The 22,786-nt window shown below is 40.7% G+C and overlaps 2 protein-coding genes across 4 annotated transcripts in view; one reads left to right on the top strand and one right to left on the bottom strand.

Moving 5' to 3' along the window:
- The window catches only part of adam22 (ADAM metallopeptidase domain 22), a 72,910-nt gene extending 59,373 nt beyond the window's left edge, over positions 1 to 13,537 (top strand). The window contains exons 15-31 of one of the 2 annotated variants that reach the window (XM_026184039.2): positions 2,029 to 2,128; positions 2,844 to 2,915; positions 3,125 to 3,217; positions 3,795 to 3,875; positions 3,961 to 4,011; positions 4,114 to 4,177; positions 4,283 to 4,388; positions 4,472 to 4,591; positions 4,927 to 5,095; positions 5,475 to 5,574; positions 6,351 to 6,441; positions 6,553 to 6,606; positions 8,095 to 8,295; positions 8,649 to 8,749; positions 8,979 to 9,045; positions 13,093 to 13,216; positions 13,439 to 13,537. In XM_026184039.2, coding sequence (XP_026039824.2) covers positions 2,029 to 2,128; positions 2,844 to 2,915; positions 3,125 to 3,217; positions 3,795 to 3,875; positions 3,961 to 4,011; positions 4,114 to 4,177; positions 4,283 to 4,388; positions 4,472 to 4,591; positions 4,927 to 5,095; positions 5,475 to 5,574; positions 6,351 to 6,441; positions 6,553 to 6,606; positions 8,095 to 8,295; positions 8,649 to 8,749; positions 8,979 to 9,045; positions 13,093 to 13,216; positions 13,439 to 13,459 — 1,615 coding nt within the window. In that variant the 3' untranslated portion in view covers positions 13,460 to 13,537. The remainder of the gene's footprint in view (positions 1 to 2,028; positions 2,129 to 2,843; positions 2,916 to 3,124; positions 3,218 to 3,794; positions 3,876 to 3,960; positions 4,012 to 4,113; positions 4,178 to 4,282; positions 4,389 to 4,471; positions 4,592 to 4,926; positions 5,096 to 5,474; positions 5,575 to 6,350; positions 6,442 to 6,552; positions 6,607 to 8,094; positions 8,296 to 8,648; positions 8,750 to 8,978; positions 9,046 to 13,092; positions 13,217 to 13,438) is intronic. The other variant, XM_026184040.2, reaches the window with a different exon arrangement.
- A 4,342-nt stretch (positions 13,538 to 17,879) lies between these two features.
- gtpbp10 (GTP-binding protein 10 (putative)) lies at positions 17,880 to 21,997 on the bottom strand. Of its 2 annotated transcripts, XM_026184063.2 has the most exons (10): positions 21,848 to 21,997; positions 20,840 to 21,033; positions 20,615 to 20,706; positions 20,342 to 20,486; positions 20,169 to 20,242; positions 19,988 to 20,040; positions 19,768 to 19,875; positions 19,601 to 19,678; positions 19,347 to 19,470; positions 17,880 to 19,062 (listed from the first exon to the last, which is right to left on the bottom strand). In XM_026184063.2, exons 1-10 carry the CDS (start codon positions 21,878 to 21,880, stop codon positions 18,851 to 18,853), a joined length of 1,113 nt encoding a protein of 370 aa, XP_026039848.1. In that variant the 5' UTR covers positions 21,881 to 21,997; the 3' UTR covers positions 17,880 to 18,850. The 2 variants fall into 2 exon arrangements, with proteins under 2 accessions (XP_026039848.1, XP_026039849.1); XM_026184064.2 differs by lacking the exon at positions 20,169 to 20,242 and having other exon boundaries at positions 20,400 to 20,486.
- Between the last annotated feature and the right edge of the window lie 789 nt (positions 21,998 to 22,786).

Below are 22,786 nucleotides of genomic sequence, written 5' to 3' on the forward strand. Positions count from 1 at the left end.
AAGATAAGTAATGAAAAGACTTCCTCGTTAGATGTTTTAATCAGCGCTGTCCAACACTCAAGTCTCTCACAGGTGTTTGCGAAGACAGCAAAATGATTCACATCATTTTCACACTCATTAAATCATTCAGTGATATTTGTACAGTTTTCATCCTGGAAGTGGCCTCTGCCTTTTTATAGGATCAGTCAGAGCAACTTCATGTAGGTTTGCAATATTTGACACATTTCTTTAAGGGGCCAAAGGCTCCCAAAGCTGTGCCAGCAAAGCTCAGGTTTTTCCTTTAATATGTCACCCATCTGTGGGTATGTGTGCTCCTATGCAGTGTATACAGTAGCTTTTCTTAAGATCTTAAATCCTAACTACACCTTGTATAAACTGAAGTTTCTTAAAAAAAAAACACATTTTCCATTAAGGTTAAGTTAGGATTTGGTAGCAGTTAAATTCTGTAGGTTTTTCTATTTTTATTTCCTTCCTTCTCCTGTGAGAATGGGTGTTGCCATCAGCAAACCGGGTCAAAATATGTATTTCAAAGGGAGCAACCTTAAAGCCTTTAATATTTTTTAATTTAATGAGGCCAGATAGCCTAAAACGCACAGTACCAAGAATAGACAGGCACGACAAAGACTCAAATCCCACTTCACAATTTTAATGCAGAGATTAAGAAATTGAGAAATGGCTAAGCTGCTGATGAGCGTCCTAATAACCACCAGGTGTTATAAGCTGACTGTAACGGAGCGAAGGAAGGAAGAAGGTTGCTAGCGAAATAGTTTGGTTTTTATAGTGGTCTTTTTATTTCTATTTTAAAAATATAATACATATTTTGATCATATTGTGTGCATGCTGTGAAATAAAGAGTGAATAATAGTGTTATTCCATGTGGTACCAACTGGGGAATCACACAAGCATGTTTCTTCTTTGCTTCACCTCATTTTGATGTTTAAAAGGGAATGAAAGCTACAAGATTTCAAGAACAAATCCCGTATAAGAGCCGGGACAGCAATAAACCTTATTAATTCCCAAAACTTGCAGAAATATTGTAGTGTACTTCATCCATTACCTCCTCTTTATATAACCATCGTCATCATTGGTGATGGCTTCATTTAGTCAAATTACACATGAAACATCAGCCAAAGCCTCTCCCACCCTCGACTCTCTCATTATTGCATTGTCTGGTTTGGCAGGCCTGATGAGCCACTCTAACCTTTTCCTGCAGAATAATCAGGATTAAGACTAACAGTGCAGAAGAACATAATAATATTTAAGTGCTGCTCACTGTTGGGATAATGCCATTAAAAGCATCAGCCTGGCCAGGCATTTTCAAGCTCCGCTGAGATTGGACACTGAAGTCCGGATGGATGTGCCATCCAGCTGGACTTTAGCCTTTAATTATAAATGAATTGAAGCAATCACAGTGAGAATTAAAGAGCTGATGACACTCTCAGCAGAGCTTGATTTCTATTCTGAGCAACTCATTAAAAAAATTAGTCAGATATTCTTTTTGTTCTTTTGGGGCTTCAGTGTCAAATGATAATGCAATGCCGGCTTAAAAATGACTCATCGATAATATTAGGCTTGTTTTCCAGGACAACGTAAAAACGGCACATCTTAGAATCCATTTACAGCCCGCTCATATCTCCGTACGATGTTCACAGAGTCAGTTGTGCTAAATGTCTGTCTCCATGTTATTATAAGGATCTCCTCTGAACTGTGAGTATAGTGAACCTGCCGTAAAACCTCTAATATTTAAAGTGTGTTTTATGTTTGGTAAAAAAGAAGCAATTTTAAGTATATTAATAAAAAAACAGTTCACACTAGTAACTGTAAAATTGTGTAAAACTAAATTGTAATTAAGTAAATGCACGATACAAAGACTGAACGGGTTAAGGTGCTTAAAACTGTGTTTTTTCAGTCTTTTGTTCTTTGGTGTTGGCAGGGAGGAAACCCTCTCACGCACACAGTAAAATCTGCACACGTGGTTTATTTTGTGTCCGCGTTAACAGCCCGATGCGTTCTTGTTGTTTTGAACAGTTTTTACCTGCCCAAGAAATTCTCTGACTGCAATGTGGAGGAGTACTATAACTTCTTGAACAGCGGTGGAGGAGCCTGCCTGTTCAACAAACCTCTGAAGGTACATCATACTTTCAACCAAATGCTACATACGTATATAATCTATATTTACTGGAAAGTTCATTAGGTATGCCTTGCTAGTATCAGGGTGGACCCTCCTTTGCCTTCAGATCTGCTTCTTCGTGACATCCTGGAAACATTCCTCAGAGATTTTGCTCCATTCAAATGATAGCATAACTCAGATGCTGCAGATTTAATCAGCTGCACATCCATGATGTGAATCGCCCGTTCCATTACATTCAGCTCTGTGATATGGTGTGTTTTCCTGCTGAATGAAGTAATCAGAGATGCTCTTTTGCATACCTTGGTTGTAACAAGTAGTTATTTGAGTTACTGTTCCCTTCCTGTCAGCTGGAAGCAGTCTGATCATTGACCTCTGACATCAAACAAGGAATTTTTGTCCTGCTGTTCACTGGAGATTTTGTCTTTTTTTGACCATTGTCTGTAAACCCCAGAGATGGTTGTGCAGGAAAATGCCAGTAGATTGGGAGCTGTTAAAGCTCCATGCCACGTTTAAAGTTGCTGGAATCGCCTTTATTCTAATGCTCGGGTTAAATTTCAGCAGGTCTTCCAGACCATGTCTACATGCCTAAATGTAGTGAGCTTCAGCCATGTGAATGGCTGATTAGATATTTGTATCAACAAGCAGGTGAACAGCTATACCCAATGAAGTGGCTGGTGAGTGTATATATTAATTTAGCTCTTTATTCACTCAGCTGTTAGACCCTCCAGAATGCGGCAATGGCTTTGTGGAGCCAGGAGAGGAGTGTGACTGCGGAAACCCAGCGGTGAGTTAAACATCCGCGGATGAATGAAAAATACACAGATATATATACTGAAGGCTTAACCTTTATGATCATCCAAGGTCAAAGAGATGAGTTACAGCAAAATAAACAATCAAAGAAAAAGGGTTAACATCTGAAGCAGTGAAGTAAAGTCATTGGAGAAATTAAGGCAAAGAATAAACTGTGTTGAGAAAAGTTTTTCTTCCTTTCAGGAATGTGCAAAAGAAGGAGAGAACTGCTGCAAGAACTGCACCCTGACTCAGGGCTCTGTTTGTAGCAATGGACTCTGCTGCAATAACTGCCAGGTACTAAACCGGACAGTAGCAGGTTTTAAGTGGTTTTTATCTAAATATACTGATCTTTATAAACAGATATGGAGCTGCAGAGTATGGTGGATTTTTGGTTTAGTCACATTCAAGCAGGGTTTGGTTGCATGCAGACAAACAGTCCATGTGGAGAGCAGAAGCTGAAATACTATTAGCTACGATCTGATGGGGATTTAGTTTTAAATCAGCTTTTCAAAAATGTATCTGTGTAAAATCTAACAATGACTGACAAAACAGGAAGTGTTGAACTAGATATCCTTTTTCCTACATTGGAAGCACTGAAAAAATAGCCGTGGTCTCCGGGGATTATGCCACTTTCAGGCACTCCTCCGCTACTGAAACTGAAACGGAAACTATTTAGGACCATTAAATCCTACAAGAAAAGATATGGACATAGTTAACATTGATGGGGTGTGTTTTAGCTGTGAATGGGCAGACTTGTCACACACTTTACTTTATGATGGCAAAAAACGTTTGACTTTTTGTTTTTTTCTGCCGGACGTGGAATGAAACACAAAACCTTTTCCGATTTAATTTGTCTTGTGTGCTGATACAGATGGAGTTCAGGGGAATTGTGTGCAGAGATGCGGTGAATGACTGTGACATCCCAGAAATCTGCTTGGGCAATTCCAGCCAGGTGAGCACGGATTTTTCCTCCTAAACATCTGCTCATACTTAGATTTGCATCACTGTATTTTTGAGGCTTTCTCTATTTTTTGCAGTGTCCACCAAATGTGCACAAGATGGATGGTTACACATGTGAAAAAGACCAAGTAAGATCTTGATGAGTTTTATGTGATCTTGCATTAAAATGTTTAAAAACCTCTCAGCTGATTGGCATGCACTTTGTTAAGAATCACCTTGTTTGCCTGTAGGGTCGCTGCTTCAGTGGAAGGTGCAAAACCAAAGACAGACAGTGCAAGTTCATTTGGGGAGAAAGTAGGTGTTTTCTCTCATGTGCATTCCAACGCAAGGAGATCTAGAGGAGCTGCACAGAAAACACCCTCGTATTATTCTCCTTAAAATTGCTTGTGTTTCCCTCAGAGGCAACAGCAGCTGACAAGTTCTGCTACGAGAAGCTTAACATTGAAGGGACAGAAAAAGGCAACTGTGGAAAAGACAAGGACACGTGGATCCAGTGTAACAAGCAGTAAGCCAGTCGTCTGTGCCTCCTGTGGAGCTCTGGGTTACTTTCCTCTCCTGCTGATATGTGTTTGCACCTTTTGTGTTCAGGGATGTTCACTGTGGCTATCTGCTGTGCTCCAACATCTCTCCTGCTCCACGACTGGGAGAGCTGCAGGGAGGGCTGACTTCATTCTCTGTAGCCCAACACAGTGCCTCTTTGGACTGCAGGTAGCCAAAGGAACAAAAAAGAAAACACCTAAAACAGTCTATAATGATCATTTGTGATCTGTGTTTAGTCTATGGAATACTATTGTTTGTGCAGCACTGAAGGAGGAACGCTCTTAAAAAAATCTCCTCGCTTGTTGCTCTCTCAGTTGTTTACAAAGCACATAACTCTAGCATCAAGTAAATCCTTCATTGATTGTTAGAGACCCACCGAGCCAGGAAAACTACATTCTTCTAAACATCACAGATGAACTAAGAAACAGCAGCCTGCACATCACGCCACGTTTACTGCAAGCCAACATAGCCTTTCAAGTCACTCAGTCTTGTTTGCTCTTCAGTGGTGCTCACGTGGTGATCGACGGAGATATAGACCTGGGATACGTCGAGGACGGGACAGCCTGCGGCACAGACAGCATCTGCTTCAACCACAAATGTCTCCCCATCCAGCAGTTCAACTTCAGCACCTGCCCAGGGACGACTGACAAGGCCATTTGCTCTGGAAATGGGGTACACGCCAACAGCGAACTCATACACCAACGCCTAGAATTGATCCAATCATATAATATAATATAATATAATATAATATAATATAATATAATATAATATAATATAATATAATATAATATAATATAATATAATATAATATAATATAATATAAGTGTTTCCCACTTATAGTATTTGGGAAGTATCTATTTAGCTGCTGTCGGGGTTTTCTTTTTATTTTAATGTTTTGATGCCTGATTGTGGACTTGAAATAACTTGAAAACATAAAGACTTGAGTCACCATATTTTGTGGTTGCAATCAGACCAACTTGAATTTTGACCCATAAAGTGCCCATAACAGACTTCGACAAATATCTAATTATGTTACATTTTCATCCTGCAGGTGTGCAGCAATGAGCTGAAGTGTGTGTGTAACCAGGGCTGGACAGGAGAGGATTGTAGCTTCATGTTTCCTGTGGCCAAAACCACAGCCTCAGTTTCAGGTAGACATTTTATCTGCCCTCTGCACCTGTTCCACTTGTTCCTGCCTCTGTCTCTACATCACATTTTCCCTCCAGTCATATTTCAGGGCTGCTCTGCACACTTGTCCCTCTGTAAAAACCCCACCCCTCTTCCCAACCTGCTACACCCGTTTCATTTCTTTCTTCATTGTCCTTCCACTTCACCACAGATATGTCATCCTTTTTGTTGCTTTTCAATTGTCTTTTAATTTTTGTTATTTTTGGGGGCTCACGTCTGCTCATTAAACCTGCTGCATTTGTATTCACTGAACCTTGCATGTCATTCTTTTTGTTTGTCATTATTTTCACACTCATTCTTTGTCGACAGGCCGATGTCTTTGACGGAGTGATTTGAGGTCAGATTTAGGTTCCTTTTTCATTGTGTTTGTCTTGTCTTTGATGTCATTTCCCGCTCCTCCTCGTCTTGTCTCACTCCAACTTCAGTCCCATCACAGTTAGATAATTACAGCCCTCATTCAATTGAGAAGCAAGCAGTTTTTATTGTTACCCTGAATGGGAAGCGCTTGTAGGTTCCCCCTCAGAGTAGTGTTGGAGGGTGACTGAGGTTTTGGTGTTTTTTTTCTCCCGTGTCTTCCTGATGAACTTTTCTTGCTAAATGTTCTGTGTTTTTGTGCTCTGCTGCACTGTTTTGTGGTTTGTGTATCCCCATGTGTCTGCATTGTTCCAGATACAAGAGACACACACATCTCAGTTAATACACATTTGGCTTCCCACTCTACTCTCTTCCTCTGTCTCAGGTATCAACAGCACTAACATCATCATCGGGGCTATTGCGGGCTCTATCCTCTTCCTCGCCCTAATACTGGCTGTAACAGCCTGGTGCTACAAGTGAGTCTACACATAGTTTGTGCATGTCTGATGATGAGTGATGAGTGGAAATAATAATAAATAAAAGTATGAACTTTCTGGATTGTTATAAGATTGCTGTTTTCTTTACAGGAGCTACAAGCAGAAATGCTACATCGAGTCTGAGGTTCACCGGAGATTCTGCCGGTTTGCACACTTTAACATCTTTTTCTTACTCTGTTATTTAAAGCGTGACTCTAAAGTGCATGACAGAGCTGCAGCTTGTTTGAGTGTGTTATTGTTCTCTCAGTAACTTTTTCTTTCCTTGTTTTGTTTTGTTTTTTTGCAAAGACCACAAAACCTGTAGTTAATACTCAGTTGTTTCTTTGTGCTCAAATGATCCAAAACCCGGAGCAAGATCTTAAATACAAATCTGCAGCGAGACCCTGAGGAAATCTGAAATATCCCCGCCCTGCATAATAACAAAAATGACCAAAAATGTTTTCTAATCTGCTACAAGTAATCGTCTTGCATTTAAATGTCATCTACATGAAGTTATATAATCAAAAGGAAAACTAAATATCAAATGTAAAAATATGCATTATGAGGGCCATGAGTCTGTGGTGGGCCCCGATCGTACTGCATGTGGCTCCAGCAGGTGATTTACAATAACAAAGTTTTAAATCAACAGACTTGTAATTCACTTTTTTAGCATAATTTGTAACATTTATAAATGGATACATTTTACTCTTAAGAGCTTGGAAAAGAAGGCAGATTGACTTCTTCAGCTTTGTAAAGATGGGTTGGTGAAGTTGTTTCATTGATTTTTACAATTCTAAAACAACTGGCAAGAAATAAACCCCGCTGGGGTCTGTCTCCTCGATAGAAGAAACCAAACGGCCACTCCACAAACGTCCTTCTTCCTTTTATATACATTTTATGGACATCCTTTATTTATTTGTATGACCTATTTTCATCGTTGGCAAGAAAAGGTTGTAAGAAAGTGACGAATATCAGGTCACGAAAAGTTGTTTTGAAAATTACCTTCAACAAGCCAATTATTAATGAGGTCAGAAATCTTTTACATTTGGGTTTTTTGTACCACTTCTTAAAGTAAAAAGCAAGAAGTAGCCAAAACACTCTTTGCATATTTATATTGCCAGTAAAAGTCTTTGAAATGCTTATGAGTGTTTTTATTATAGAAAATAGAGAAAACATACAGTGGGGCAAAAAAGTATTTAGTCAGCCACCATATATATACATATACATATATACATATATATATATGTATATATGTATGTATATATGTGTGTGTATGTATATATATATGTGTATATGTATGTATATATGTGTGTGTATGTATATATATATGTGTATGTATATATATGTATTAAAAAAAACATTTTTCCCTTTTTTTAGACATGAGAGTATAATGATGTTAGCCAACTGGACTGAGCTAGAACAAAAATAGGGAGAAATGTAAATGGGGGCTCTTAGTGCAAGCTTAGCGCAATAACTGAACAACTAATTACATCATGAAAAATGCAAAGCAGTCACCAGAGTAGAAGAAAACAAAATGTGGCACAGATCATAAATGGACTATAAAAAGCTTTTAATTAAAATATATGCAGGTGGCTGTTTCCTGTCATGGTGTTCATCTCTGCAGCATCTAAATGAATTCTTCTGTACTTCCAGGCAAATGCCTCCAGGTGACTATGTCACAAAACCTGGGGATGCAGATTCATTTTACAGCGACATGCCTCCGGGTGTAAGCACAAACTCGGGCTGCAGCTCCAAGAAGAGGTCAGCCTGCCTGTCGCACCTGCAGATTTGCACCCCGTCCTTCACTCCCTCCATCCCATCCATTTCTCAGAACCGCTCACTGTTTGCCTTCAGGTGTGCTATCTCACCATCACTCAGTCATTTACTGGCAAGTGTGTGCGTGTGCATCACCGGTGTAGATGAGCTCAATATGTTTTCGTGCTTTCATTAGGTGTCTTACCTTTTTCTGGAAATGACCAAAATGCAGAAACCTGTGAGCATTTTGGCAGTTTTGCATCAAGTGCTTTCATCTCATGTCATATTCATCTGTCATGAAATGTTTTCATGGCTCATAATGATGACATGGCATCTTCATCTTCTGATTCATTTACCTCAGCCTCATTTTAGCCTCATTTGCAGCAGACTTGCGGCATCTTAGGAAGACGTTACTGAACTTTTTTTTTTTTTCCTTCTCTCATGTGACCTAGATCTAATGGCCTGTCCCACTCGTGGAGTGAGAGAATTCCAGATGCCAAACACATCACTGACATCTGTGAAAATGGGCGACCAAGAAGCAACTCGTGGCAAGGTAAGCGGTGCTTTTTTTTGTTTCTCAGGATGAAAGAAAATGAATGTGTTTGTTCAGGACAGGAAACAGTGAAAGAATCTAACTCACGTTCTGATCTTTAGGCTAAATTCAAACCACAACTAACAAACCAATTGTAGCCCTTCTCATACAGGCCTGCTTTTTCATTATCATCCCATTAAATACTTAGCATGTGAATCTATATGTGCACTTCTGTTTTGTTTGTCTTCAGGAAACCTGAGCGGTAATCGTAAGAAACTGAAAGGAAAGAAGTTCCGTGCTCGCTCGAACTCCACAGAGTAAGTAATATTTGGGAAACTGATTAAGTTGTGATGTCAGTGAACGCTCTACTTGCAGATAGAGAGACACCGTAGTAAAAAACACTAATGTATCAGGATCTATTAAAGAATCAAGCTGACATTATCTTTATAATTTTCATTCTTTATTTTAGTAAATCTCACAAAAAGACCAAAACCAACAGTTTTTAGGGAAAAGGAGCAAATTTAGATCAGTATTTTCACCTGTGGATTACTGAATAGTTATATTTACAACACTGGCAGTCACATTGGGAACCCTTTAGTCTTGGCCAGACAGCCAGACTCTGAGGATGACAGTTTAGGCCAGCAGGTGTCTGTGCCAAGACCGTGCACCGGTCACTGTTTATGAATGCAGATACGATTTTATAAAGGTAATGAAATCCAAAGCAATATCAGAAGGTAGTTGATAGTTTCAAGATTACATTTCTGTGCTGCATTCCCTCCTTTGCTCTCCAAGTCAACTGTTTACTGCCATGTGATGTGACTACCAATGACCCACAGAGTCTGCATGTTCATATGCACATATACAGTCATATGAAAAAAAAGTTTTTGCAGGACTCTATGCACATCTGTCTGTCTCTCTCACAGCTTTGCCACTGCACACGCTGCAGGCTTGGGATCATTGTCCTGTTGCATGACCCAGGCCAAGCTTTAGCTGTTGGACAGATGACTCAAGAAAGCTTTGGTACAGAAGAGGTCAACCATGCACTCTTCTGTACCAAAGCTTTCTCGAGTCATCTATCTAACAGCTAAAGCTTGGCCTGGATCAAGCTCTGCTTGGCCCAAATCATAACCCCTCCACCACCATGCTTGCCAGTTGGTATGAGGTGTTTGTGCTGATATGCGGTGTTTGGTTTTCTCCAAATAAGGTGCTGTGCATTATGGCCAAACATCTCCACTTTGGTCTTATCTGTCCAAAGGACACAATTGAAGGAATGTTGTTGTTGATAAGATGCAACTCTGCAAACCTAAGCCATGTTGCCAACTTGTTTTTCTTCAAAAACAAGGCTTTGTACTGGTAACTCTTCCAAACTAGCCAAACAAGTTCAGTCTTTTTTCATTTGTGCTGTCATGAACTTTAACAAATAACAAGCTAACTGATGCCTGTTGAGTCTGAGATGTAGCTCTTGAGTTTTAAGCAGTTTCTTTGAGAATTACACTGTCTGAGCTCGGGGAGAACTTACTGAGACGTCCGGTCTTGGGAAGATTGTATTATTTGTGTATTAAAACACACCTGAATGCTTCAGACCATTACTCTGTGTTTGTAGAAATCATAACATTAGCAGGAAGAGACTTAACTGCAGTGCTTGTGTTTATTGTAACAGCAGTGTGCAGTTTCAGTATTGTGTGGGCAACAATTAATTATTATGACTTTTTTTTATTTGTGGCTTTTCATCTTTGGCCACAGTTAAATGGAGACAGAGAGGGTAGAACACGTATGCTCAATCAGTTTATTGTTGGTTTTGGTCTTTTTATTAGATTTGTTGACAGTCAACAAATAAATGATAAAGTTTGATATTCTTGTCATTAAATAATTTCTGTAAAGAAAATGAAACGATGCTTCTGTTTGTATCAGACAGAAAAATGTAATTGTATCTCGTTTTGCATTGTTCACATTGACCTGCTCTATCAACGTGAACTCTAAGCTTCTGTTTGGCTTTTGAGGCCGAAGCTTTAAATCTTTTAGACTTTACCTACAGCCTGTGAACAAATAAGATATGTGCATACCTGCCTGTTGACTGTGAATGCACAGTGAGCTGTGTGCATCAGCTGCCTCCCAGCCTCGTATGTCGGTCGGTTTGTGCGTCTGAAGGTCTTGGCATAAGGAGTAGTGTGTAGTGCACATGTTCTCGATATAAGCATGAGACTGCCGGAGTGGCAAAGAAGCTATAGCTGCTTGGAATGATGAGACCAACATGCAACCGAGCCTGTAACACGCGACACAGGTGTTTGTGATTTTCATAGTGCCGTTTTCATCTGAAACCACACACAGGTCTGTCTGCCATCTTCTCACCATTTTTTCCTCAATTGCATCTTGTTCAGAATATCTTTGCTCTGCTCTGCTTTCCTAAAATATTTCCTCTTCCTCTCTCCCTTCCCCTTACCTCACTCCCTCACACTCGCTTATTTCTGGAGAAATTTCTGTCCGTTTCTTTTTTCTTCCTTTCTTTTCTCTCTTCTCCCCCTCACCTTGTGTTGTGTCCCTTTAACTTCCCTCCCCCTCAACCCTCCCACAGGTATTTAACCCCTCGCCTCAAAACAGAGTTTTATGATGTAACTAAATGGGTAGAAGATGTGAATAGAAACACTCAAGGACCTTACCTTAGGTATTACCTCGGACCACGTCCTGTATACCCCACACGCTTGTCTAAAAACTCCCTCACTTTTTGGTTTGATTTGTGGTTTGGAAAGGAAGGCTTAGTGCCAATCTGGTCTTTTTTTCCTTTCTGGAGACAATTCAAAGCTATATCTCAGAGAATGGCATGTTGCAACTGAGAAAAGGTTGCCACTTGTGCATAAATAAGGATGATAAAGAGACATTTTTAAACTTTACTTTTTTTCTTACAACTCAAGTGCTGAATTTTTAAGTTGCAGACTTTTATTTTCCTGCTTTATTGTATTGATGCAAAAACAAAGATGGCTATTACTGTCTGTGCTAGTGTAAAACTATAATCCAGTCATTTTTATTCCTAATTTCTCCTTATTCCCTTCTTTGCTCTCCTCCCTCCCTCTCAGTCTCTTGTTACCTCTGCATGTTCAATGTTGTTCCGTCAGTAAGTGTTTTGTGTTGTTCGGCCCTCCGCCTCGCTCACAGTGACCTCACGAGCCGTCGCGTCAGTGTGATGTCACCGCAGAGCCAGATATTTCGGGTGCCGCTCTGACATCATCATTGCGCTGTTGTGGCAAAATCTCTGATCGTGCTCAAGGTCTATAGATGGTTAGAAACACAAGCTGAAGCTCGCTAAAAAACCCCAAACATCAGTAAACAGCAAACCAACACTGGAATCTATAGACCTTCACTGTCCAGGCGCACATTTCTAACCCTCTCCCTCTTCTTACCTAGAGTAGAAACAGCCCAAAAAATGAAGAGACATGGAGCAGCAGGTTGCAGAACTTTTAACTGCAAACTGAATATTGAATCCTCTGTAAAAAGACTTAGAAAAGGAAATAGACCAACAGTAAGCTACAGAATGAATATGAAGCTGATCAGATGCCACTGTTTTACAGAAGAGACACGTTAAAGGTTTAAACACTTCAAAGTTCCTTCATGCGAGGAGAAAAAAATAACTTCTGCAACCTGCCGTCAAATTGCTCTGGTCTTTCCATCATTTTGGCCAACCCAGGACCATTCAGTCACCACGGTGCAGTGATGTATAGAAGCCGCTGCACACGCTGCAGGCTTTCTGCTGCTGTTTCACTGGACTGGACCTCTTCCTCTGACTCTTGGTCTTTTGTTTTTTTTTTACCCAGCTCCGGTCTGGCCCGCTGTCCCAGTCGCCTTTTCATGCTCCCGCAGATTGAGCTATCCCATCAAGACAACACACCAGCTAAGCTTAGAGCAGAAGTTACCTTTAGCAGCATGCTTTGTCCACAGTGGCTAAAGTTATTGTTCTGCAGCTTCTAGCTAAGAGTGTGTTGGCACTTGCCGAAAATGCTGTGAGACGGTGAAGCATGAAGGGAACTATGACTGTGCCCACACTGCAGCCGGGAACTGTTTACTGCTGTGTAAATAAATACATATCATGCACAGGGTTTGCTCTTAAAAGCTAAACATTTTTTGCAGTGATTATTTTATAATTTTGTCTCTTTGCTTTCTGGTGAGCAGCTTCTAGGAGCAAACTCGCTATTTAGGAAGGTGAAAACTGAATAGGTGGAGCAGCTGAAGGAGGATGTTGCCCAAAGTCACAGATCTAACCTGATTTATGTATCTGTGTCTTTGGACATCTTAGTCCTACCCTAACTAAAAAAAAAAGGGGGCAATAGCTTTATGATCACGTCACATCACGATCACTTTATTTCTTTTCTCAGGACGCTATCGCCTGCCAAGTCTCCCACCTCCTCCACAGGATCTATTGCATCCAGCAGGAGGTACCCATACCCTATGCCTCCTCTCCCCGATGACCAGAGGAAAGCCAACAGGCAGAGTGCCAGGGTAAGTATCAATCAGAAACACAATACAGGGATTTCTGCATTTAATGGTGGTTGTGTGTGCAAATGAAACTACTGAGGCACGTTATAATGACATAAGGTTTAAGGAAAACAGCAGAACTGTAAGTCCAGCCTGAACTCTGTGGAAAAAGGAAGTGATGTGACCGACCAGCAGTAAACTTTGGGAGATGCTAAAAGGCTTCTCTTTCTTCTCTTCTATTTCCAGTTGTGGGAGACCTCAATATAACAGCTGTCTTGCCCTCTCTACACAAGACTATAAAGAACTACACATCTCTCCTTTTCTATGAATGAACAAACACAAAAATGATACAAAATTGACTCTAAGCGACTAAAGAGGAAAAAGAGAGAGCCCCACCCACCCACTGGACAGGAAACAGGCAGAGTTTGAGTTTGAGTTAATGTGACCAAGCATCTGCGAGGCCGTATTGCCAAACAGCCTCATTCAGTGGATCTCTACGTGACGATGTGGAGTCCCGGCAGAGACACCAGCTCCACATCCTCTCCAGACCAGCTGGAGCTCAGACTGAGCTGTTCCTGCTGTCTGCTTAAAGCTTCACCAACGCGACACAACCCCACCCAAAACCCCCACACCACCCTTACCCCTCTTTAGCTTGTCTCATGTCGTATTCACTTCAGCATCATCCCATCTGAATTGTACAGGCTCCTCTCTGAAAGGAGCTGTGGGAGCCAGGCCATCGCCGGATCTGCGTCGGATCATTTTGACGTGAATTACTGTAGAAACGCCAACACTGTATGCATGAGACGACCGTGTTTATCGGCAACTCCCTCCTACCGAAAAGACGAGACGGACAGCGGTCTGACCCGAAAGGAAAGCATGCAAATGGGGCTGTGATTTTATAACGTCTGTAGGCTTAATGCTTTCTCTCCACTAAAGGTAACTCATATTGTATCACCGCAACATGGACCCCACTCTGCTGTTCCTCCCTTTGGTTTGTGTGTAAATATGTACAGTAAAATACACACAAGAGTATGGGTTTTCTTTTGTTTTGAAAGACAAAAAGACAGAGAGAGAGGCATTTCTTTGTTTCCTGTTGATTTGTAGATAAGTTCAGAGACCCTGCAGTCTGGGTTTCTCCCGCTCTGTGACTGTGACCTGTATAGCCTTCTCCATCCACAGCAGAATGTGTGTTTATTTTTTACCTTAGCCACTATTTTCATGCATCTCTGTGAGACACACACACAGACATCCAGCGATGTTGACTGTGGCACATTAATAAGAGCGTCGCTAAGACCGTTCTCGATCGATATTAATTTAGCTACATTTTTATTAGTTTTACGTCCCGTTCCCGAGTGAAACGAACGGACGAGATGTGTTTGGCGTAGTTATAGATGTGCCGCTTGTCACTCACGGAATTTCCTGAAAATTTCCCAATGATGGTGACAAGGTGTTTGTGTGTTTGAGACGGCTGCACTCCCATTTTTCCAGTGGCAGCCACTTGAATGTGAGTAATTGAACATCTGGCTGGTGACCCGCCTCAGCCAGCATCTGGAAATTGACTGAAATGCGCATTTTGAATTTAGCTGTGACGACTGAGATATTTAGCCTTGTAAATGATTAACTATGCTGTACAGTGCTTGCTGTTCGAGCTTACGAAGACCCAACAGCATGACAGATCTATATCAGATTATTTCGCCGGTAGGCTCTTTATGAGGTCATAACAGGAAATGAGCATGTCACCGGATGAGTCTTTCCCCCCTATTGCCTTTTCCTGTTGTTTTTAATGGGTCTGTGTACCACAGTTGCTTGTAAAGCTCATGGCAGGTGGTTCGAAGCTAACTGTCGTGCCAGTGTAATTATTTAAGGTGGTTTCTTTTTTTTTCTGGATGCAAATCCCGCTCACCAACAAGTTCTTTGTACAGTCAGTGCTCTACACTGTGGAGAAACTGTTGTGTCAAGGCCTCATGTTTGTCATTTTACTGTTGTTAGCTTTTGTTCCAGTGTGGGCACTTTTACATTTGTAATTCATGTATGCATTAGGACTGTATAGGTAATATGAGCTTCACAATATTGGATTAATATTGCTACTAGTATCTTTTTTTTATTAAGTACCTTTGTAATGTTCACCTTTTCCCCCTCAGCATTATGTACAGCAGCTATTTAAACATTAATTAAGTGCATTATTGTAATTACATGGGTTGATGAGTTTGATGGAGAGCATTTCGTTTCATCACCTTTGTCCTTTGGGGCCAATAGAAGCTGTTGTTCCTTACGCATGTGCTGATACGATGCTACGTGCTGATGTAAGGTTTGGACACATGTTGCTGTCTGGGCTCATGATTTGCCTTCTACCAGAACTTTCTTTATTTTTGTTCCTCTGGTCTTACTATCGGTGTCCAGCGGCCCAGTGATCTTTCTGGGCTTCCCCAGGCTGGGGAGAGCATCATTTCTGAGCTCCTTACAAATGTTTCTAACATCATAATACTGTGCAGCAGCGAGACATTTGTCCTGGTGCCTTGGGCAAAACTCTACAGGATTCTCCATCGAGGACGGCAGTAGTGATTTGGCAGGCAGTAGTGATTTGTGTGATTGTACAGGTGTTACTCCAAACATATCTGCCTCCGCACACAGCTGGACTGACCGATCCCTGCAGAGCAGCTGTCTGGCCAGAGACTTGAATGTATTTGTGTACCACCCAGTCTCAGCCATGCGTTCCCATCACACCAGAATCATCAGCACTCTGCTCCAGGAACCCTAAAGAGCCCCATATGTACTAATTCAGACACTGCAGTTGTCTTTTTTTATTTTTTAATTTGCCTGTATGCTGTACAGACTGATGATGCAAAAATCCCCATATTTTTTCCTCTTTATCATTCAGTATTGTAATATATTTAATATAAAATAAAACTTTCATCAACACCTCTGTCTGTGCAGACATTTCTATTATCTTCTGATTTCCCAGGATGGTTTGATAACCAGTTAATAAAACCTGATTCAGCTGAATGAGGGTTACATGACAGTTTAATTCTCAGTGTTATCAAAACATTTAAGTCACTCTGCACAATACTCCTCGGCCTCTTAGCATTTTATATACTGTAGTATGCTTTACATCTCTACCCTGTGTTGAGGTACAGACTGGGGTAACCCGAAAATCAGACTGTAAGAGCATCATAGTCTGTAGGTTTAAAAGAAACCTGACTCCACTGGTTGCAAATTATAGACCATATATTTACACACACACACACACACACACACACACACACACACACACACACACACACACACACACACACACACACACACACACACACACACACACACACACACACACACACACACACACACACCTACCTTAGTGAGGACATCTAATTGACTTAATGCTTACCCTAACCATCAAAAATGAATGTCTAACCCTAAACCTAAATGTAACCCTGACAATAAAACCACATTTTGAGTCTCAAAAATGCCTTCAAATTCGTGGAGACGGGCACTTTGTCCCCATAAGTCACTGTTGGTCCCCACAAGTACAGTGGCATGCCAATTTTCTGTCATCACAAAGACACGCATGCACTGGCTACTTTATTAGGTACATCTCTTAAACTGCTTGTTAAAGCAAATATCTAATCAGCCAATCACATGGCAGCAGATCAATGCATGTAGACATGGTCAAGATGAATGCTGAAGTTGAAACAGAATGGGGAAGAAAAGTGACTTAGGTGACTTTTAATGTGACATGGCTATTGATCCCAGATGTGTTGGTTTGAGTATTTCACAAATAACTGATCTACTGGGATTTTCCCAACAACCATTTGAGAATTTGCAGAGGATTGACTAAGAGAAAATATCCAGTGAGTGGCAGTTCTCTGGGCTTAAATGTCTTTGTCAGCAGTCAGAGCACACCAAACCAAGGTATGCAGAAGAGCATCTCTGTATGAACACATCAAACCTTGAAGCAGATGGGTTACAGTAGCAGAAGACCGCATGAAGTGCCACTGCTGTCAGCTAAGAAAAAGAGCTTACTAGAATTCAACAAGAGATTAAACAATGCATGCTCGATTTCTACTGTGACATTCAGACAGTACGGTCAATTTGGCATAAACTGCATGGAAGCATGGACCCGCTCAGTGTTCTTGGGCAACCCCCAAGCACTGTTCAAACCCCATGGTCCATCTGAGTATTTGTGTTAGCAGATCTCAATAAGGTTGATCCCCTTTGAGATGTGGTGGAACAGGAGATTCACATCATGGATGTGCAGCCAACAAATCTGCAGCAGTTATCATGACAATATATAGCAAAATCTGATGACTGTTTCCAGCATCTTGTTGAATCTGCCATGAAGAATTAAAGCAGTACTGAAAGCTACTAATAATTAAAAAGGGGGTCAAACCTGATATTAACAAGGTGTACCTAATAAGGTGACCAATGAGTTAAAGACAACATACACGGCCGGTAAGATATCATCTACTGGTTTTGTACTTGACACTTGCATTTTTCTTTTGGAGCTTGGAGTGTCCATATTTAGTACTACTGTATTTTCTCATGCAATGCTAGCATGTGCACCCAGAAACTACATGGGTGCACTGCACAGACGCATGTAAACTTAGCACAAAAAGTAAGGAAATTTGTTAAATCGATTACATCTTTGTACTAAATGTTTGCTAGCAATAAAACCAAAAATCACCAAACACAAATTTGCTTCAAGTTTATTTGCTCATTTTAACTCGCATCCTTATAAAAACTAAAATTTCCCCCTGTCAAAAAGTTGAGTGAACCCTTAGCCCAGGCTGTACCTCACAGCAAACCATATGACTGATCGAAAAACAGTCAGGAGATCCAGTTCAGTCACTCAAATTAGCGGAAATGAGGCCAAGTGGAAAGGAACGGGTTACCTGTGTCGGTACACCTGCCAAGCAAAGCAACCAAACTCTTACCTTTAGGTCTTATCAGCGATGAAACTGTTTAGTTATAGCAAAGATTCACCCCCACTGGAATTGCTTTGAACGGGGAAACAATGAGGACAAAACCCATTTTTGCATCAGGATGTGTTACTGCTGTTGAGCATTTTAACGTGGGAGTCTGTGATGACTGACTCACTGCTGGAGCCAGCCTCAATTGGTCATTACTGAGGTTCCTGCTTGGTTGCAAATTAAATCAGACTCTATATAAGCCTACAGCAAACAAACTATCTCAGTTAACATGTTCCTAATAAGTTTATGGCCTAAATCGCTAGTTTCAAGTTTTCTGCAACACTGCATGTTCTTTGAATTGTAGATTATGCCCCCATTTAAAGTGAAACAGACGATGCAGCTGAGTATGCACAAAACATAAATCGATAATAATAAAAACATTTTAAATCGTAGTATGAAACTGAATATATTGTATTTATCATTTAATGTAGTCATCTTGACTAGAATCCTTTTATGCACCAGCCTGTGAATTTCTATGATATTCACAAAGTTTTATCAGCCTTATACAACACATCACTTTTAAATAAATAAAGATGGAGTTTGCATCAGTCAGTGAGAATTTGATCATCTCCAAGCAGAGACCTCCATCACTTGTATAAATTGAAGTGGTTTTGCTCTCCCAGGAGCTTCGTGGTAGAGGATGTTTATCTGCAAAGTCCTGCGTGATGATGCTTGATGTCGTCTACGTTACTCACGCACGTCCTTGTGACTGCTTCCTCAGTGCTTGCAGCTTTTCTCGATGAGTGGCTTTAACTTCTAAGGCTGCGTCTTCATCGAGGGACTGTCGAACGCAGCTCTTAAGGTGGCTGATGCCAAACCCGGTGATTGCAGAAACGGGAACCACGTGTCTGAAGGTCAAATAGTTCTGTGGTATCATATCTTCAGGGAGCAGATCAGAGAACTCTGTACAGGGGAAAGAAAAGGAACAGAAATACTCTCAAAACCAATTTTTCCTCCCAACAAACTGCAAAAATATGCTCACATAAAGGAAGTTCAGATGCATGAAAACGAAAAAGTCATCATGCCGCTTGTGTCGATATCTGACAGAGCAAACGGCATGGCTCAGACAGAGCCAGAGAAATGTTTGGAACAGACTAGGACGCCTGTGAACCCTGGAAGTAGAAATCCGTCTTCAGTCTTTTCTCCTAAATGATTTTTCTACTCATAAGTGCTAATTCTAGTCTAACCTTCTGGGTTTTGTAGTTGCTCCTTCAGCTCTGCTAGCTTGTCCTCAGCATCAGGCAGGTCCATCTTATTCACCACCAGTAATGCAGGCTTTGACAAAAGCTCCTCTTTATACAACTCCAATTCCTTTAGGCAGCAGTCAGAAAGCAGAGGAGAACGAGGGACAAAAAAATAAATAAAAGGAGCGAAGATTGAGTCAGGAGATCAGAATGAATATCTAAAAACTAGTCATCAGCCTTTGCAGCTTCAGGCTCACCTTGGTTAGAAGCTGCACAGCTTCGAAGGCTGACCTAAACGGTGTTTTACTTGCCAGCTGAAAACCACAAACATCGACCTGCATTCAGACAAAATGCAAAATTGTCATCAGAAGCAATTTTCACCTGGTTACACCGAAAGCAAAAACAGTTTGTGTTAGTTACGCACCACAAATAACAGCTGCTTGGTCCTCTCCACGTGTTTCAGAAATTTGTGGCCCATGCCTTTGTTCATGTGAGCCCCCTCAATCAAGCCAGGGAGATCAGCAACAGAAATCTACACCCGCCCCCCCAAAAAAGAGCAAACAATCAAGTAAGCCAAGTAAAAAGAAAAAAGAAATGTTTTCGCAGACAGTTACAGCACAAGGCAACACGTGGAATTCTTGTACCTGCTTATAATCGTCATATATCAGTTTGCCAATCTCTGGTTTCAAGGTTGTGACTGTGAAACGGCAGAAAAATATTAAAGTTTAATGAAACACAGAATTATTTCTTCTTTCAAAGGATATTTTTAGAATTTAAAAAAAAGACACGTTTTCTTTTTCTATATGCGTGTGGTTGTCTTCTCACAAGCATAGCTGGCAATCTGAGGCGTGGCGTTAGACAAGGCTGTCAGCAGAGAGGACTTTCCTGCATTCGGGAACCTGGTGTTGATTTAACAGAACAAAATCAGATGTTCCCCTTTGCTAATCTGAACCTCAGCAGAATTCAGTTAGTGTGGTTTGTTCCCCCTCTATTCTCACCCCACAAGGCCCATGTCTGCTATAAGCTTGAGGTCCAGTCTGATGTGTTTAGCCTCGCCTTTACTGGGCTGAAACGCAGAGTACAGCGAGCCTCCTGATCCTCCTTTTGCCACCATCACACGATCGCCCTCCACATTCAAGTCACCTTGTAAGAAGAATGGTAGAGGAAATAAGAAGCTTCACAGCAAAAGTCAGGTAGCTACTGCACTGGCAGTTCTTTTTCTGTTAGAAAAAACAAGATTCACATGACTGACTGTGAAAGATTTGACGTACCGAGTGTTCTGCTTTCATCAGTGGTGACGGTGATACCGACAGGAGCAAGGATCTCCTTGTCTGCCCCTCTTTCTCCTTTCAGAGCTCGAACGCTGTTGATAAAAGAGATCCAAACAGCTCTCACCCTCTCATGCTTACAGGACTATTTCAAAACCTCTATGAAGGTCTGAAAAATAGACATTTTTTAATGATCGACAGAATTTAAAATAAAAATTGTATTTCTACCCGCTGTTGGCTCCTGCGTCCGCTACAAAACGTTTTTGTGGGAATTTGTCCTTTATCCTTTTTAAGGTCATGTTCTTCGTCGCCACCACCCAAACATCTCCCCCTTTCCCTCCTTGTCCTCCAAGGCGGGGTAAACCCATCCCTCCACTGCCTCCACGGACATACAGCCGCAGATTGTCAACAAAGTTTCCATACTGCAAAGAGTCAAAGACACAGACTGGTATTAAGAAATCGAAGAACACCAGAGATCCTAACAGGCAACTTCAAGTGATTGAATCTTTCAAAAGTTTTACTGACATCATTTACCAGAGTGCGACCTACATATCTCACAAGAATAATGAAATCTGACAGCAGCTTGAGCATCCTTCCTATTTTCTTCAGTCCACTCAAGCTAAACAGTAACTCATATATATTTTATATATGAGTTTAAATATACAAATATGTGCCTATGTATAGTCTATAGGGGCTTTATTGTTGTTTTACTGTTTACTTGATGTACTTTATTTGTGTGTATGTACTTTATTTTGGTAACATGACGTAGTCTATACAGAAAGCTGTTCTGGGTTGACAGGTGTATTGATCGCATTGATGAGCAACTAGAGTGCTCAAAAACTCCTCGAGGATGGCACGTTCATATATGTGCAGCCACAAAAAAGGTTAGCCACGCCTCCCAGCACAATATCAGGAGTGTGGATGAGACAGCAGGAAATTGATATTTACTCAAGGAGAGCTGGACAGGGCATCATCTCAACAGCAGGACTGGTGTCTGCCCCTCTGTGTGAGGAGGAGAGTTGGCAGAGCCCTACAAACAATCTCCAGCAGGCTGCTCATGTGCAATAGCTATAGAGATAGTTGGTGTATCATCTAACATACCACATGAGAGACAAACACGATTACTGCTTGGTGTATTTAGCGTTGACAGTTAGCTTTCCAGCTAATGTCAAAAACCGTATAATATCCCCCGTTAAATATGTGACATTCAGAGTACAAATCTTCTATAGCACTCACCTTCCGTAAGCAGATCCTAGTGATGTGAACCATCTTCAGTGGCACTTATTGCCACTCTTAAGAAGTATTTTCGCCAAAGCTAACTGCTAGCATACGTACATGTGTTTGGATCGGGGACAGGAAGTAGTGGTTCTTTTCTCTCCGCTTATTGGATGATGAAGCGGGGAGGCGGGGCTCCCATTCTCACTAACTGTGAATCAACTTCACCTTAACCAGGGATGTGTCAAATGGACGTTTCCTTTATCTTAAGAGCAGAGGGAGAATCAGCGGTTTTATAAGTGATTATGCAAGCTGTTAAAAGAAATTTAAAAAGCCAAATTGTTTGTATATATTTTTAACAAAAGGATAAAATCTATTCTTCCAACATTTTATTTTATTTTATTTTTTGCCTTTGCCACATACTGGTTCAGAATGAGCTTGGTCAACAAATACTAGTACAAAAAACTGATGACGAATGACTTATTGATTTGTATGAATTTATTTTTAAGCCTGTTTTATGAGTGCATTTTTTATCTGCTGAGGACATATATAAACTTTTAAGGATTATTTATTAATATGCTATATCCCTATAAAGGTAGTAAAGGTGTACTCAATTTTTCACACACTGCTTTCTGCATTTTTTAAATTAAATAATAACACTGTTTCGCGTCTTGGTGTTGATCTGAGGTTGTATTTGCCTAATTTTAGGACCTGCTAAGAATCAGATTTATTTTAAAATGTCCTGATACATTAAACATTAAGGAATGTAAGAGGGTGTACTTTGTTTTTCACAAGATTGTGTAATGTCTCTATGTGCTTTGGTCCTAGACAGTTTTCTCTTGAAAAAGAGATCTGAGACTCACTGAGACAACCTATTTAAATAAAGGTTTAATAGTGATAACAGTAAAAATAATAATATCGTTACAATAATAAAATAAATGTAGTTTTTCATCTAGAGTA

The sequence above is a fragment of the Astatotilapia calliptera genome, chromosome 11 (genome assembly GCF_964374335.1).
Source record: "Astatotilapia calliptera chromosome 11, fAstCal68.1, whole genome shotgun sequence".
Taxonomy (NCBI): domain Eukaryota; kingdom Metazoa; phylum Chordata; class Actinopteri; order Cichliformes; family Cichlidae; genus Astatotilapia; species Astatotilapia calliptera.

Coding starts and splice junctions, on each gene's coding strand:
- gtpbp10 (XM_026184063.2), bottom strand. CDS start 21,880: ATGGTTCACATCACTAGGATCTGCTTACGGAAG. Junction 20,487..20,614: donor TGATGAAAGCAGAACACTCG/GTACGTCAAATC, acceptor TCTTCTTACAAG/GTGACTTGAATGTGGAGGGC. Junction 19,679..19,767: donor CCAAGCAGCTGTTATTTGTG/GTGCGTAACTAA, acceptor GTCTGAATGCAG/GTCGATGTTTGTGGTTTTCA.